Raw genomic sequence first — 17,334 nt, 5'->3', positions numbered from 1 at the left:
CAGAGCAGAGCAGAGCAGAGCAGAGGAGGCGGCGGTGCGTCTGAGAGCAGCCGTGAAGCCATCAGCAGAAAATATAGGAAATAACCAAACCACGACTGAGATCCCAACATGTCCGCCTTTATACATGTCTGATTTAATTCACCTATTAAGTTTTTTGTTTTTTTTTAAATGACTATCTGTGTTCCATTTTGTTTTTAATGAGCTGCTGGTGAACATCTGCACAGAAACACCTTTAAAAATGAAGAATTAACCAGAGCAGTTAAAGATGCACTGTGTCACACTGAGAATGCTGTAATGAGAGAAGATCTTTACATCGTCAAAGCAGAAATAAATAAATAAATAAATAAATAAATAAATAAATGCTGAATCTAAACAAGACAAATCAGGATCAGTGGATGGACATTATCTAAGACATTTTTGTTATAAATAAATCGACACACCATCTTCGAGTCAGAGAGGATGCTTTTAATAAGAACTGGAAAAAATTGAACATCTATAGGACTTAAGAAACCTGCTAAATATTAATTTTTGTTTAGCTGGTGTCATAAGTCCTATAGATGTTCAGTTTTTTTGTTATAATGTAATAGTATGAGCACTGAAATATCTCCAGACGCTTTGTTTCTCTTTGTACGTTTGTTGTTTATATGTGAAAACTCAATAAAAACCCGAGTGTGACAGAAAGATGCCTCATGCAGTGTGAGACTGATGAGGTAACGACGGCACTACACTCACTCACTGTGCAGAATAGTTAGTTTAATACTGTGCACACCAGAAAAACCTCAGATAGCAGAAATTGACATATAGATAAACACACCACACAGGCACGTGCACACACACACACACTGGTTATTTGTTACCGTGCACTGCTGTGTCAAAACATCTTAACGTGACTTGGAGTAAATTAATAGACGAGATCTCGACAGAATGTGGACACAAGCGTCTCCCGTCACATCAACATTTGACGGTTTTACCTGAGAGCAGCTGTTCTGAACCTGTGAGTCAGTCAGGATCCCTCGAGGGCTCACAAGATAAAAATAAGCAATAACAAGTAATAACTGTGACTAAAACAGTGACTTTAATTATTTCAATAACATGAACATTTCCATCTTACATGAGCAAGTGTCACATTTAATGTAGGTTTTCCATCACATTGAGAACCATCTAAATAAACATAATGTCTTTATTATTACAGAGATATACATGAAAGTTATGCATTTCAAATAGGTTGTTCTAGCAGTTTTTATTATTGTCGCTTAATTTATACACATGGGCTCAATATGATAAAAACTTTGCATTGAATTTGAGCCTTTACAGTAAACTTATGTAACAGAACTAGATGGGAAATGTACTTATCATTAATATACTCAAAATAACTGTCTAAGATAATTATTTAGTGTTTTGTTAATGTGTGAAAATCCCACCTAACTGGTTTGAGTCCAGACTTCATTCTCTGCCTGTTTTTATCCCACTTTTTTAGTCTGTTTACTTTCAATAAAGACATAAAACGCCACAAAATACAACAATATGTGAAGGAAGAAGCTTTTCTCATGCCCACACTGAGACCCAAACCTGTGACAAGGGGTCACAAGCACATATTGCCTCATTTTAAAGTCCAGTGTATATGATGTAGGTGGATCTATTGTCAGGAATTGAATGCAACATTCATAATGTGACCTCAGAATGAGTCTTTTCTGTCTACAGAGGGAGCGCGGCCTCTTCAACACAGTCCGCCATGTTTTTTTGAGTAGCTTTGAACTGACAAACAAACACCGGCTGGGCGTTTTGCATTTTTTTTTTGGTGTCTGCCATACTTCCACCACGCTGGTAGGGGAACGTGAAGGGAGGAGCAGAATTTCCAAATTGATTTGGTTGCAAAATGCAAAACCACTTAATCCTACACACTGGACCTTTAAGGGTTTCAACCAAATTAGGTAACAACTGACAGCCTCAGAAAGCACAGCAGGGTCCAACATATCCCATAATTGATTTTACTGCGTTCACTGATTAGGTTAGTATTTGTTTTGACTGATATCATTCTAACGGCTGTTAAAGCTACAAATAAATAAAGTGCTTGTTCTTGTAAATGTGCAGAAGAAAAAATAAACAATCGGTTGGAGGAAATAAATACATCCATGAAACTTTCCTTTTTAAAAACCACTTTAAGATCCAGGTTTTCCCTTTGATTTCCTGTTGAGTAGCTCTTTCTTCGCTCGCCAGCAGGCTGCTTCCAATTTAAAATGGGTTTTTAAAAAGAATCCTTACAAGTATAATGTTTGCAAAAGAAAGCCAGAGAGGCATTACTGTGGTCTGCTGGAGCATTTTAGTCTAGTTTCTTTTTGTTTTTTTTTCTTGGCTGTGTTACAGTCGAGACTCTTCTAAGACAGGGATGTTTAATCGAAGCTGAAACACACATTCCTGATGCTTAACAGACCATTTGTATGTTTTTAAAGAGTAAGGAGGTCATTGAAATTAGTTTATCTTAAATAAATAGGCATAAAAAACAAAGATTCAAGCTCTTAAAACAATATGAAACCTCTTATGTAACTTCGTGGAGAAGTATCAGCGCTTTGAGTCGAAGTAAACGAGTAGATCGCGACTCGCAGGCAACAGATCTGCTTAAAATTATCCCCTTGTATGTATCACATGGCACTGTGAGTTTCTCTGAGTGGAGGATGACTCATTCATTCAGCCTGCACACCCATTACAGTGAGAGAGAGACATAGAGGGAGACAGAGACAGAGAGAGAGAGAGAGAGAGAGAGAGTGAGAGTGAGGACCAACCACCTACCAAGTGCCAAAGTTGAGGCCAGCCTCTCTCCTCTCCTCCCATCTCATTCTTTCCTACATGGGCACCGTCAGATGGACTTGCAGACAGCGCAGTAACGGACTGAGCAGTGCCGGAGACCTCAGAGAGACTCTCATCACAAGACAGCAAAAGAAAATTAACAGAAAAGTCTACGAATACATCTCGGAGCAGCATTTTCTCTTCTCCTGACGAGCTTTAAAAAGGTAAATCTTCTCTTTACAGTTGGCATCCTTTGTGCAGGGACATTTATTTGACTTTAGGGTGGAGTCGATAACCCCTCCCATGTCTTTTGATTAATTGTACTCTTCTTTTGTGTGTTTTATGCTATCGCACTCAACAAAAGAGTTGGAAGTTTCTAGAAACAGTGGATATTTCACAGGGATTTATCTTTATTTTCACTGCTAAAGTCGCAGTTATGCCCTTTTTACACACACATGGAAGTTCACACTTTTCAGACAAAGTACTGGACTGGTTAGAAATGTTTTCTTCATCATTTTCTGCATTTATTTTGGTACTAACAGAGGCGAATTTTAAATGTAGACCTGTAGATTGAACCACATGGTCAGTTTCCGCCATCCTCCTATGTAAAGTTTTCAATTATGTCAAAGTAAGCAAGTGCAACTTCCTAAATTCAGATCATAAAGTGCTTCAACAACAATATAAAGTGAAAATTATGTACGAGAAAAACGAAAAAAAAAACAAGCACACAGCATGTACAGTACCAGAAATAGTCAAACGTACATGCAAACACACACACGCAAAGTATTCAGAAACCCGTAGCCACACAGAGATCACAGAAAAAAACACAGAAAAACAGCTAAAAAAGTGTGTTTTTAAGTCTAATATACATTTAAAAAAAACAAACAGTAAACACCCTTTACTTTTATTGTGCATGAAAACAAATTATTATAACTTATCTGATAATCTGTTTCCGGCAAGACAGCAAGTAAGAACAATGGCGACGCCCAAAAACACTCCCCGAGGTGCAAACACACCAATCTCCCCCAACCGCATCACTCGCCTCCAGGAGAAGGAAGATCTGTCCAACCTCAACGACCGGCTGGCCGTCTACATCGACAAGGTGCGCTTCCTGGAGGCCGAGAACGCCGGCCTGCGTCTGCGCATCACCGAGTCGGAGACCGAGGTCAGCCGGGAGCTGACGGGCCTGAAGGCGGCGTACGAGACGGAGCTGGCCGATGCCCGTCAGACTCTGGACTCCGTGGCCAAAGAGAGGGCGCGTCTGCAGCTGGAGCTGGGCAAGCTGAGGGAGGACTACAAGGAGCTGAAGGCAAGGTGGGCGCCAGAGGAATTTCTTTTATTAGACTCTACTGTAGGGATGTGAAATGTTGCATACAGTCACTTTAACTTACATCTGATGTTCTTACAATATTATGTTTGCTCTATAGTGAAGAAAAAAACAGCAAAACAAACAAATTACACATACCTACAAGTTGATTTTTTAATGTATGCATTGTTAAAACACACCTGAATTTCCACATGCAATGGCGCTATAAAAAACTATTCAAGAATAAATTTTAAATCCCATATCTTTAATGTTTTGTATGTGTGCAACTTATGAGGCACATTTTTAAAAACAACCAAGTATGAGGTGAGGGGGGGTTTAAGGGGGCCGCAGCACATTAGAGGCCCTGGATTTCTTTAAAGCACCCCTGAAACATTGTGAGAAGTGGCGTCTTCTGACTGTGTGTGAAATAACATTTGTAATATTCCTCGAACAAATGAAAGAAAAGCTGAGATCGTAGAGAAAAAAATGCACCTCACACTCAGGAGTCTTTCTGTTACAGCCTCGTGCGTGGATTCCCTAGACCCGCCCTCCTTTGTCTCTGATTGGCTGCCCTGATATTCTTACCCCAACCTCAGACCCGACCCTTTATTTCGAGAGAGCCGCGTCATCTCCGTTTACTCTCACGGACAGTGGCGGATGGTGGAGCTTCTCAATAGTTCAGAGGTCAGCTGCAAATGTTAGCAACCCCAAATCGATCAGTCAGTGAAATCTCCGTGAACCAGGTGACGATCTGCACTTTGAGCTTCCATTGTTGCATCTCGACCAATCAGAACCACGAAAAGCAGTGGGATCCATCTGAACGGTGGCAAACCAGATAGACCGAAACATCGCTGTCCACCTGATGTTTCCGTGTCAGTTTACTGCCTTCTGTGACTCTTCTCTAGTTGTTCTATTGTTACGCAACATTTTAGCATTCACTATGATCCCATAATTATAACTTGTGGCAAGTAATAACACAGTCTAGTCAGAATTACCAAACCCTCTTGGAAAGTACTTACAATATAAGTGCACCACAACACATAACAGATCGGGAGCCCTGTTCTCCACAAGACTATAAAAGTTTTTTTTTATATACCAAAGTAAAACAAATCAGCCTTTAATCAAGATGAAAAGACACTCTTGATCCAGTTTTTCTTGTTTATCTGATGATCATGAGGAGCAACAACTGCCCCGAGGCTACTAAAATCCCCATTTTTCACCCAGATCCTTCTCCTTAAAACACCATCAATTTGTGCGTTAAAGCTCGGCTGGGAGCTTTTCTCTTTTTTTTTTTTGTGATTGCAGTGTTAATATCTAAAACATTCCTGCACACAGCAGCACAACACTCTCGCTCATCAGCTCTAAGTAGCTGATGTCTGTGCGACTCTCTGCTGACGCTCTGGGAACAGTGTCGTCCTGCTGCTGTTGGGGCCACTCCCAGGCTCCAGCATACCCTCCTCATTGCTCACTGCCGTCTGACGTTGGACTTTTCTTCGCCGACTCCTTCCCGCGCTGCCACATCCAGATCCTGATGACTAACTCTTTCCCCAGTTTCTCCTCCTTCACCAAAAGTAATCATTATGCACACAATACGTGGCAGTGTTTGGAGGGCCGCACTCTTGCTTCCATTATTTTTCCATAAATATTGAGACGGAGACAGTTGTGTGTTTGGCAAAGCCAAGCCGTCGCCATGGCAGCGCCTCCGCTAAACACCAGCGGCTGTGGCTTGTGGCTACTGCTTACACGTGACTGGACGCAGATCCTTGTGGTCTATGAGTCATATGCACCGAGGTCTTTTCCCTGTTTCTATATCATCCAGACTACATCCTCAGTCAGAAATAGCTCGGATTGTGTTTCACCGTACTGTGTAAAGGAAACTGTAGTAGATCAGTCTCCTCTCGGTTCCTAAGTTACAAAGCAAAATGCGCGTCTACCCCTTGACTCACCCGTCTCTTCACCTCTTATGTTCTCCTTATGTCTTCACAGGAACACCAAAAAGGAGTCGGACTTGGCCGGAGCGCAGCAGAGGCTCAAAGACCTGGAGGCTCTGCTCAACTCCAAGGATGCGTCCCTGACTACGGCTCTGGGAGAGAAGCGCAACCTCGAGGTGGAAAACAGGGACCTGAAGGCGCAGGTTGCCAAGGTAAACTCAAACTCACGCTGAGTTTTGGAAACACATCTGGGCCTCATCTGTCTGCAGTTACCGTACACGCTCACCAACTCATAGTTTGCTCCTCTGTGTTTCCCACTTTGTCTCTCTAAAGGTCAGCGTATCAAAGATCAAGTCACAACCCAAGTCTTGCCTTGTTGCCCTTTTTTTTGTTTTGTTTTGTAAACACATCACAAGGCCAGAGCTTGCATAACTTTTCTTGAGTAATTATAAAACACGAAACATCTTGAACTCTGTATCTATGTGAGCAAATAAACTACGTATCTGCTGACTTCAGACCTAAAGTGACAAAATCCCAAATATTTCACCTCTTTTCTGTAGATTGGTTTGTGGTGCTCAGAGGGCCAAAAAATAAAAAATAAACTAAACTAAATAAACACATTTAAAAAACTCAACAGAAATGCCTCTCTCCAGAAATCATGACCCGGTTACTCAAGATAACCCACAGAACTTGTTGTGAGCCGTTTCATGCAGGAACTACTTCTGTTTGGTATCACCACGCAGAAGGAAACGTGCATCTACTCTTTGGATTTAATGCTTCCTTTGGCCTGGTGATATGGAAATGGTTCGGTTTAATAATCTTCACTTCCTGTTGTGCTCCCTTAGCTGGACACCAGTTTGGGCGATGCCAGGAAGCAGCTGCAGGATGAGATGCTGCGGAGGGTGGACGGAGAGAACCGCATCCAGACCCTCAAGGAGGAACTGGACTTTCAGAAAAACCTCCACTCCGAGGTCAGACTCAGAAAACACCTCCACATCATCAGTGAATCATTTTGTTTTCCCCCTTTGTCACGGTATCCCCCTAACATTTTGAGTTTAAGGTGCAGCTCCCAACCCCAGCAGAATGAAAGTAAAATCAGTGTTTTCACCCAGCCCTCATTGTTCTTATTTCATTATCAAGCTTTTTTAGTATCGTTCATATATTACCTGATTTTCCAACTTTGTATACATGGTTATAATATTGGTCCAACATGATGTGAAACTGCCAAATAAATGCACTTATTTGTTCCCCAACCCGAGGGGGGGGAAACACTGCTTTTATCACATCAGCATCTGCCAGTTCTTTAAAAAATAAACATGCATTTGTCGTTGATGGTTTTGGTGACTCTCCAACAGGAACTGCGGGAAGTCAAGAGGCGCCACGAGTCTCGTATGGTGGAGATGGACAATGGCCACCAGCAAGAGTTTGAAAGCAAGCTGGCGGAGGCGCTGGCCGAGATGCGTAACCAGCACGAGCTGCAGATCAAAATGTACAAGGACGAGATCGAGAAGACGTACAACTCCAAGGTACAGCATCTATTCAGTGTCGTCATGGGTAAAACAAAAAAACATATAAAACACGACTCTTATATTAATAAAATGACCCATCAAACTGTCAGAAAGACAGTTTTGATTTGCAGCAGTGTCACAAATTGGTTTTAATGAAGAAGAATTTCATTTAGAACGAGTTATTGGATGGTTTTGTTTACTTTCTAACCGTGTTGTTTCCTCTGTCAGCTGGAAAATGCCCGTCAGTCGGCCGACAGGAGCAGCCACCTGGTCGGAGCGGCACACGAGGAGCTGCAGCAGACGCGAATCCGCCTGGAGTCCATGTCGGCTCAGCTCAGCCAGCTGCAGAAACAGGTGACCCTGAAAACAGCTCCGCACACTGAGAACGGTCTGGGTTATTACACTCACACCTGTAACATAAAGCAGCAAAAGAGTATGTGTGGAGTTTGAATTCAAAAGGTGGCCAATTCTTACACATTGCAGTTTTAATTGTTGAGAGAATTTTTGATGGGAAAATGACACAAACACACTTGGTAAGATTTTGAGGTTTTGCAGAAAAGTTAAGTTGTGTCCTTGTTGCAACATAGTATTGTTTTTTCTCATTTTAAGAAGAGTTTCCAGTTTGTTTTATATGTTCTGAGAAGAAATAAGCACTTTTCAACTTTTTCTGGCTGATCCTAACAAAACTGACATATAATATGATCAGGCCACTAAACGTCATGTCACTTAAAGTTTTAAGATTTTTACCCATAAATCATTGATCACACAGTATTTTCATTGTTTGTGGTTGGCAGTCGGGGTTGATCTATGTGATCAGCTCGTCTTGTTAATGTGCAGACTGACTTGTCTAACTCTGACCTGGTACTAACTGTGCAACTCTTCGGTCTGGTCCAGCTGGCGGCCCGTGAGGCGAAGATAAGGGACCTGGAGGACGCTCTGTCTCGGGAGCGGGACACCACTCGCCGCCTGCTGGGAGAGAAGGACAGAGAAATGGCCGAGATGAGGCAGCAGATGCAGCAGCAGCTGGACGAGTACCAGGAGCTGCTGGACGTCAAGCTGGCTCTGGATATGGAGATTTGTGCCTACAGGAAGCTGCTGGAAGGAGAGGAGCAGAGGTTTGTTGACCAAGAGCTCACAGTGACTTTGTTCAACAAATAAGAGTGACACCCAGTTAATAATCATCATCCTGTTTGTGTCTGCAGGCTGCGTCTCTCCCCAAGCCCCCCGCCCATCAAAGTGACAGCGAGTCGCTCCTCTGCATCAGCTCACTCTCGATCGGTCAACTACAGCAGCCAGAACTCTCCTGCCAAGAGGCGCCGCCCCAACGACACCGACAGCGAGGCCTCCAGCTTCACGGGTGGAGCCGTGGCCCGCACTCGCATCACCCAGCAGGCCTCAGCCAGCGGACGGGTCACCGTGGACGAGGTGGACCTGGAGGGGAAATATGTCCGACTGAGCAACAAAGCAGATGAGGTGAGGAGATGAATAAATGATGGAATGACTAAATATGATCCATCATGTCAACACAAACATTTCATTAGAGGCTGAATCTTTGCAGAAAATAGAGCGCCCGTCTTTACTTGATGTCACAGATACAAATTCACCTCATGTAGCTTTTAAAACCTAGATGAATAATTCATAATCAGCTGTGAGGAGAATATTACTTCTCTGCTGACTTTATATTCACCCATCAGGATCAAAACCTGGGGAACTGGCAGCTGAAGCGGCAGGTTGGATCCGGTGCTCCCATCATCTTCAAGTTCCCGGTGAAATTCACCTTGAAGGCCGGACACAGGGTGACGGTACGTTCACTCAGCAGAATCGTAAATGAGCAGTGATGAACACATTCACTGATATCTCACTCTCTACCTGCACCTTGTAATCGTGGTTGGCAGATCTGGGCTTCTGGTGCTGGTGGGACTCACAATCCTCCCTCTGACCTGGTGTGGAAGACTCAGCCCTCCTGGGGCACCGGAGACCTGTTCCAGACCACCTTGATCAGTGCCAGTGGAGAGGTATGTTACATTTAAAGTACTATGATTAGGTTTTCTTTATGGCCACAGTCTCGTTCTGTCACTAAATAAATGAGCTGATAAACATTTATGACTTTTTTTTCTTCCAGGAAATGGCGATGAGGAAGGTGACCCGCACACAGCTGGAAGAAGAAGACGATGACATGGTGAGAGAAACTGTACATCCAATATGCAAAAGACAGAAATCTATATCTTCTGGATTAAATCATGAATTATTTTGTCTAATTGTCTATTCCAGTGACATTTTTCCTCAGCCAAAAGTACAGCAGTTGAAAAATACAAAGCTTCAATCAGGGAATATTCAGAATTATGCTTAAAAAATTAGGTTAAATGATCAAATAGCTGTTGATCAAATGAGCAATCAAACATGAGACAGATCCTGATTGTTTTCTCATGTGAATACTGACTCTGCCTCTCTGCCTCAGCAGGTGGCTCACAGCACCTGTGGGGACAGTGAGTACAACCTGCGGAGCCGGACGGTGGTCTGCGGCTCCTGCGGACTTCCTTCAGACAAATCCAGCAGCTGCTCGGTGAGCTCAGCCTCCCGCTCGTTCCGCAGCGGAGGCCTCTCCGAGGGTTTACTGCCGCACTCCTACGTGTTCAGCACCAGCACCCCTCGCAAGGTGGGCACCGATATATGACCTCCTTTGAATCTCTATAAAGGCCCGATTAGAAAAGAAACAAAACATTCAGACACAAAACTGTTCAACTGAGATTTCTTCTATCTTTACTTACTCTTCTGTCCTCGCAGGCCGGATTTGGAATGGAGAGCTGTCCAATCATGTGAGCCTCTGGATCCTGAAACACTTCAACTATTCAAGTAGTTTTTAGTTGGTAGTTCTTTAGTTACCAGTTATAATTAGAAGTTCAGTTCATGTACTTTTGAATTATGTTAAAGATACTGTATGCAATAAAACCTCATACTGCTTTTTTTTTATAATGTATATAGGCATGCCTTTGACATATGTTCTTGAATATAAAAGGTGATTAAAGCAGCCACTTTTGTATCAGTGACATTAAGGGTTTGAAACTTCTACCAGTCTTCCAGTAAATAGTAAATCCAGAGCTTTTCAGATGCTCTAGCAGCTTTAAACAACTGCTCGGACTAATTAATAAAGCTGGTGATACCAACAGATGCTGCTGCTGGTCGTGAATTATACTTACTGTGCTATACAGATCGGCTTTACTCTTGGTGATGCCGCAGGGTTGCAGTAAATACATTTGTGCTCACTTATGTTGAAGTCGAGTTAAAAGTAAATTAGTAAATTTTGCCAAACCTTGTTATGGATCCACAGAATATTGTGTATTTTTGCTGACGACAATAAAGTCTTTTTTCAGAATTCTGCCGTATTGGTTTTGATCAACTAAAGTGACGTTATACTCGTATACACACACACACACACACACACACACACACACACACACACACACACACACACACACACACACACACACACACACACACACACCGTTTCCAGTTACTTGGGCTTCACTTGTATTTATATTTTATATGTTTTATTTACAGCAGTAATGATATTCCAATAATATAACAGGCTCTATAAAGATATAATAGTCCAAAAAGGGCCCTTCTGTGTAATATGTACAAAAACAAACAAGCAAAACAATATTTACCTTTACATATACAGCTTTATATCAGGGGATGTTCTAAGAATAAATAGAAAACTAATTATTAGATAAATATATATATAAAATATATGCTTTTTAAATAAAATATATTATTGCAATTAAATAAGATGCGATATAAAACTGTAATTCATCAATTTAACATATTGAATTTTACATAAAGTATAATTCCCATGTGTTGATCCTTTATTTAAGAAATAATTACATTTAATCAGCAAGTTTCATAATAAATGTTGCTTTGTATTTAATTCCAATCAAAGTATATTTGAATATATTTAACTGATCAAGATTAGGTTTTATGGTGTAGTAGTGTTTCCATTTTTACTTCCGCCAATGCCCGTTTTCATAATAAAGACATTACGCCCTCTGCTGGTATACTACTTTTTAGTGTAGTCCCACAGATCGTGCTTTTGTTTTGAAATCTGAGCGGATGTTCTTTTTAAAACCCGGAAGTGTGTGACACCGCTGGGCTGGGAGTGTCATTTCACTGCTGCTGTCTTTTATCAGTGTGTTATCGTTGTGTAAGTTGTGTCACTGCATTGTTTCATAGGACAAACTTGCATGCGAAGTTGTTTTCAAGAGGGGCTTGTTAACATTTGGTGAGTTTTTATGAACGCTTCGTCACGAAGTCAAGCAAAGTCAAGCTAATGCTGCGCGTTAGCTAAAGTTAGCAGCTCACAACAACTGAACAGAAAGTAAACAGACTGTAGTGAAAGTGCGACTTCATCTTTCTGCGTCTCATTTCAAGTCTAACTGTAAAATCAAACCTTTTAACTTAACATACTCCACTCTTTACTCTTTACTTTACTTTACGTCATGTCCGCAAAGTGCAGGTTAGCTTGTTGCTTTCTGCTAAAGTTGCTAAAAATCATTAATGAAGCTGCAGGTGGAGCTGTCACACCAGCATGGTTATTGTGTACGCTCATATATTCTGGTATGTGGACTATCACTTAATAAAAAGTTAACAAGTTAATGTTAGTTCAATAGTGCTACATGTTATGAATTAAAACTAGCTTTCAAACGTGTTACCAAGTTTTATCCTTATTTTGGCCGAGATTTTGATTCTGCTTTACTCTTTATGTTGAGTTTTGTCATGACACTCATTCATACTTTTCTTTTCATGCTTTTGATTGACAGAAAATGAATCAGTGAGTGAGTTTTTTGCGCATTTCAAATCTATTATTTTAATTGATGCTTTTGCCTCTAAGATATTAGAGTTAAGTTAAAGTTTCCCTTAAAAAGTTACCATCAAATCAAATAAAAGTAAAATCAACTGTCCAGGCAAACAAAGGGTGCATACACGGTGACATGTAATATAATTGATATTCACAATGATCAAAAAGACTGCAAATTTAAGATATTTAATCTTAAGATATTTAATTTACTATGATATGAAGTAAATCTTCGCATCAAATCAGCTGGTGCCATCAAAAGTTTAGTATTTTAGCTTGACAAATCAACATAAACTGATCAATTGTACAGACTGACCAATTTGACTGTGAACTCTGGGATATTAGAAAAGATGGTTTTAATTATTTTCTGACATTTTACGTGGGGCATCCAGGTCTTAATAAGTGAAATTAATGCAAGAGTCCCTTAAACTGGCATTCTCTCTAATGGCCTGCAGGGGGCGATAGAGTATATAAGCTTATGAGAAAATGACCCTTCTTCTCACTTGACTTATGAAAGTTTCCTATTGAGTTTATGGTCTCAATGGCGAGTTTAAAGACCCCTTCAAAACAGCATGATGTTCATTTTGTGAGTTACTTTTCCATTTTGTGTAAAATGGATGAGAAAATAGGGTATGGTTTAATGTGTTGCTACCCCGGATTGACAAGTAGCATCCATGGCGTGTTTTCATTCAGGTCCCAGCTCCACCCTCTTGTCAGAATATGGTCACCTCTGGCTCAGGGAGACCAAGATGGTAACGGTCATAATGCCACACAAACCAAAAGACTGTTTTGCACTTGATTAAAAGGCAAAGTTTACTGAAAAAGAGAACAGCTGTTGGCGTTGGCACCAAGAATCTTCTGCTGTCTCTTCCTGTGAAGCATATTGAGTTGAAGCTGAGAGCACAGGGATGACTAATGCAAGCCCCCCCTCTGGGACTGAGACTCTGCAGGTGGACAGAGGAAGCAAAGAAGAATGCGAGCCAGCAGTGAAGGCAGTGTAGCAGCTGTAGGAGGCAGCGGTGTCAGCAGACTGAGCAGCAGAGCTTTCATTACAGGGAAAACGTACACAAACACTGGAGTTGTCTGTCTGAATCATAGCTCCCTCACAGGCAGCTTGTTTTGGCTCTACACTTCTGCTTCTGTCGTGGTTGGGATCAGTGTGGGGTAGGTGACTGTGTTCTCCTCTGTTGCAGGAGTTTGGATCCACCTGAATGTTGAGTGTGCGGGCTCTGTTTGGGATCGGCTTCCTGGTGACCTCAAGAGCTGCGACGGTCCTCGCTCAGCCGGGGACATGCCCGCTGTCCGCTGCAGCTAACCACCACAAGAAGGACTGTTTCAGTAGCAGAGCAGCATCCAGCATGGCCCAGACCATCAAATATCTCGGGTGATGTTTTATATCTTGTAAACTGAGCAGTTAAAACATTTACTGACTGTCTGATTGTGCAAACTGACCCGTCGGCTCTCCACAGGCAGGAGGAGGCCCAGCACATCGACGAGGAGCTCTTCAGTGAGTACGGCTTCAGCGTGGACCAGCTGATGGAGCTGGCCGGACTCAGCTGCGCCACAGCCGTCACCAGGGTGAGATGTGAAACATTATTAGGGTTTAACCTTTGAGATATCACTTCAACTTGGTTTCTCCTCAAAAAGTCTAGTTGTGTTACCAGCAAACCAGGTTTTGCATTAACATAAATCAGATTATGATAGTTCAGTGCTGTATAGATTATCTCTGTCTGTTTTTTCTCCTGCAGGCGTATCCACTCACCTCCCTGGTGAAGGCCAGACCTTCTCTGCTGGTGATTTGTGGACCAGGTAACAACGGAGGCGATGGCCTGGTCTGTGCCCGACACCTTAAACTCTTTGTGAGTGTCCTTCACTCGTGTGACAGTGAGCTTGTAGCTAAATACACTTCATTTTAATTTCAAGAAAAATAACAATGGATCCAACAATAACAACAATATAATATTTTATTTCTCTAACTACATTTCTTTAACAGCTACGGCTGCTGGTTATTTTTCATGGATTTTTTTATCCAAACTTACATATTAAGTGTTTTTTTCTGGAATTTAGCCATTTTTTAGATGAAAAATTAGAAATATGTATATAAAAGCAAAACCACATTTTCCATAGTCAGCTTTATTGGACTAGTATGTGTACACATTAGGGATGTTTCTGACGTCTAGCTTCCCTGACAGAACTTTAAACAGAACTTTAAACTTAAAAGAACTTTCAATCAACTAGTTGATTAATGACTCACATTCTGAGCACTCTTACATGTTATATGACGTTACTTTTTTCGTTTCTCTCAATGTTTCACAGTTACACATCATATAAATAAAGGTTAATAAATGATGACGTTGTTCAAATCTGTGGCACGTCGACCAGCTACAACAGAGATGCATCAGTAATAGTAAAGCAATAAAACAACACTGAAAGCTTTCCTTTGGCTTAACAAGCACTCCTGTGACTTTATGTATGTTATGAGATATTTATTCTTTTACTGAAGTAAAGTATTTGAATCGGTCTTCCATCCACACTGCACAACACCAGATTAATACTCCATTAGTGTTTTAGAGCAGACTCTGACCTCAGGCAGTTTAGCAGCATTAGCAGAGGATCATTTAAGGTCAGTCTCTGCAAAATAACGCCTCAGTTGGCATTTTCTTTCTCCACAACTATTACATTCACCTCCCGGTCAGCGCAGCGAGTCGAGATTAACCAGCTTGTTCAATCTTGTAGCCGTCAGTTTTGCTCATCTTTCTGCGTCCTCGTGCAGGGTTACGAGCCCACCATCCTCTACCCGAAGAGACCAAACAAACCTCTGTTCCAGGGTCTGACCACACAGTGCCAGAAGATGGAGATCCCCTTCCTGACTGAGATGCCTGAGGTTTGTTGATAATTAATTATGCAGCAGCCATGAATACAGTGCTTCTGTGTATTGTGTTTATGAGTGAGCATTTTATCTCAAGCTGTGAGAGTGCACACATTAGATTGTGATAAATGAGGCTGCAGTTTAGATCAGATGACGCCTCAATTACTCCCTGTGGTGGAATCAGTCCATTATGTAATGGATTGATTGATACTGTGCACGTGCAGAGGCTGGAACAGTGGCTGTACTGATGTTTTCAGGTTGTAGTTTTGTGATTGTAAAAGCTTGATGTTTGCCAGTGCAAAAGAACAAACAACACACTTACTTTAAAATCGATGATTCCTCAGGCTGCAGTGATCGACGAGGCTTACAACCTGGTGATAGACGCCATCTTCGGCTTCAGCTTCAAGGGGGCCGTGCGAGAGCCTTTCGGTTCCATCCTAGAAGTGCTGAATAAGACGACAGTCCCCATCGCCAGCATCGACATCCCCTCAGGTCAGTCCTCACAAGGATAAAGATTCCACTAAAACAGGGCCGCCCCTGGCCAAATTGCATTACAAAATGACTGTATCACGAAAATGCCATTTATTAGCAGGAACAAATCAAATGAACAGCCTTTTTCAACAATGGAACAAGCCTTTTACAGATGACATGGTGCTTGATGGCCCCGGTGACGTACTTGGCGCTGGCTCCGCGTCACCCGTAGTAACAAACTTTAGCACTGACCCTGTTATAACAAGAAATCCATTAACCTCACAAAGATTAAAATGCAATTAATACAAATATGACTACAACTAATAATAATATTCATTATGATTTGATTTGATGATATTTTACTATTTCAATATTTTTGTATACTTGTTTATAAGTGTCAGATTACTCGTCACTTTTTTTTTTTTCTCTCCTGCCGCGGGCTGACTTGGTGCTCTACACACGCCTCAGTGCAGCGGTGGTTGTTTTGGGAAAAATTACTTGTCAATTAAAAACTTGTTTAACTGTTATGTCTCCTGTGTGTATTCTCTCACAAGAAGAAGAAGCCAGACGTGACTGTGATTTCCTCTTTCCTTTTGTTTCGTTATTTCCAAGGTTGGGATGTGGAGCAGGGACGTCCAGACGGACTGCAGCCCGACATGCTCATCTCTCTCACTGCTCCCAAGAAGTCTGCCTCCTTGTTCAGAGGACGATACCACTTCCTGGGAGGCCGCTTTGTGCCACCGGGCCTGGAGAGGAAGTACCAACTCAACCTGCCTCAGTACCCCGGCACAGACTGTGTGTTACAACTGTAGATCAGAGGTTTCAGTGTCGTCTGTAAAGGAATAGTTCTCAATTATCGTCTCCTTTTCGATCGATTCCTTTCTAATGTCAAATAATTACGGAGCTGGAGTCTGGACTTGATTAGCCTAGCTTAGTATTAAGACTCACTCAAAGCTCACAAATTAATGCACACGTTGTTTGCATCATTCATACATAAACAGAAAGTATAAACGATTGAATGAGTTATTTCTTGGCAAATACTATTTTTCCAGGACTTTTATCATCCCACTATGTTTCCCAAATGCCAAATACCACCATGGCTGTAAGAACAGTTCACCCCAAAATCGAATATACATCCTTTTCCCTTTTGCCTGTACGCCTGTTTATCAATCTAATTGTTTTTGGTGTGACTCGTTAAGTTTCGGAGAGAAGACGTGTGTTCATTGACTGTATACAGTGATGAATTAACAATTGTGGTGCATTAAAGGCGCTGGTAGGTGTTTTATTTTTTAAAACTAAATTGTTAAGTTGTGCTAACTATGTCTTGAATCCAGCTCCGTACTTGACATGAGAGTGGTATCCAGCCTTTGCACAGAAATCAGATTATTTGCCTAAAAGTTAAACTATTCCTTTAAATCTGGGAATTTCATTGGTTCCCATTCTGTGGATGACGGTGGTTGTGATCTGAATACTGTGCTTTTAATCCAATAAAGTGTTGTAATGGACATCATGGCTGCTTCAGCTTCATGAAAACATTCAAATTAAAATGTAAATAAATTAAATTGATTGCAGGTGTCTTCTTTGTTCCCTTCGCCAAGGCGGTTATGTTTTCACTC

General features: G+C 41.6%; 2 protein-coding genes across 6 annotated transcripts; both read left to right on the top strand.

The window, feature by feature from the left end:
* Nucleotides 1-575: 575 nt before the first annotated feature.
* Nucleotides 576-10,697, top strand: LOC119016738 (lamin-A-like). 4 transcript variants are annotated; one of them, XM_037092947.1, is made up of 13 exons: nt 576-3,008; nt 3,749-4,098; nt 6,077-6,233; nt 6,867-6,992; nt 7,377-7,547; nt 7,758-7,883; nt 8,424-8,644; nt 8,732-9,002; nt 9,224-9,331; nt 9,425-9,544; nt 9,652-9,708; nt 9,991-10,185; nt 10,314-10,697. In XM_037092947.1, the coding sequence occupies exons 2-13, from the start codon at nt 3,761-3,763 to the stop codon at nt 10,347-10,349; spliced, it is 1,926 nt and encodes a 641-aa protein (XP_036948842.1). In that variant the 5' UTR covers nt 576-3,008; nt 3,749-3,760; the 3' UTR covers nt 10,350-10,697. The 4 variants fall into 4 exon arrangements, with proteins under 4 accessions (XP_036948842.1, XP_036948840.1, XP_036948841.1 ...); XM_037092945.1 differs by having other exon boundaries at nt 9,988-10,185; XM_037092946.1 differs by having other exon boundaries at nt 3,745-4,098; nt 9,988-10,185.
* A 905-nt stretch (nt 10,698-11,602) lies between these two features.
* naxe (NAD(P)HX epimerase) lies at nt 11,603-17,284 on the top strand. 2 transcript variants are annotated; one of them, XM_037092979.1, is made up of 7 exons: nt 11,603-11,727; nt 13,572-13,762; nt 13,848-13,956; nt 14,127-14,237; nt 15,152-15,262; nt 15,592-15,739; nt 16,331-17,284. In XM_037092979.1, the coding sequence occupies exons 2-7, from the start codon at nt 13,590-13,592 to the stop codon at nt 16,528-16,530; spliced, it is 852 nt and encodes a 283-aa protein (XP_036948874.1). In that variant the 5' UTR covers nt 11,603-11,727; nt 13,572-13,589; the 3' UTR covers nt 16,531-17,284. The 2 variants fall into 2 exon arrangements, with proteins under 2 accessions (XP_036948874.1, XP_036948873.1); XM_037092978.1 differs by having other exon boundaries at nt 11,648-11,805.
* The last annotated feature ends 50 nt before the right edge of the window (nt 17,285-17,334 follow it).

The sequence above is a fragment of the Acanthopagrus latus genome, chromosome 3, assembly GCF_904848185.1.
Source record: "Acanthopagrus latus isolate v.2019 chromosome 3, fAcaLat1.1, whole genome shotgun sequence".
Lineage (NCBI taxonomy): Eukaryota > Metazoa > Chordata > Actinopteri > Spariformes > Sparidae > Acanthopagrus > Acanthopagrus latus.
This window is presented reverse-complemented; position numbering and strand designations above follow the sequence as displayed.

Coding starts and splice junctions, on each gene's coding strand:
- LOC119016738 (XM_037092945.1), top strand. CDS start 3,761: ATGGCGACGCCCAAAAACACTCCCCGAGGTGCAAACACACCAATCTCC. Junction 9,332..9,424: donor AGGCCGGACACAGGGTGACG/GTACGTTCACTC, acceptor CGTGGTTGGCAG/ATCTGGGCTTCTGGTGCTGG. Junction 9,709..9,987: donor AAGAAGAAGACGATGACATG/GTGAGAGAAACT, acceptor TCTCTGCCTCAG/CAGGTGGCTCACAGCACCTG.
- naxe (XM_037092979.1), top strand. CDS start 13,590: ATGTTGAGTGTGCGGGCTCTGTTTGGGATCGGCTTCCTGGTGACCTCA. Junction 13,763..13,847: donor CAGACCATCAAATATCTCGG/GTGATGTTTTAT, acceptor GGCTCTCCACAG/GCAGGAGGAGGCCCAGCACA. Junction 15,263..15,591: donor TCCTGACTGAGATGCCTGAG/GTTTGTTGATAA, acceptor ATGATTCCTCAG/GCTGCAGTGATCGACGAGGC.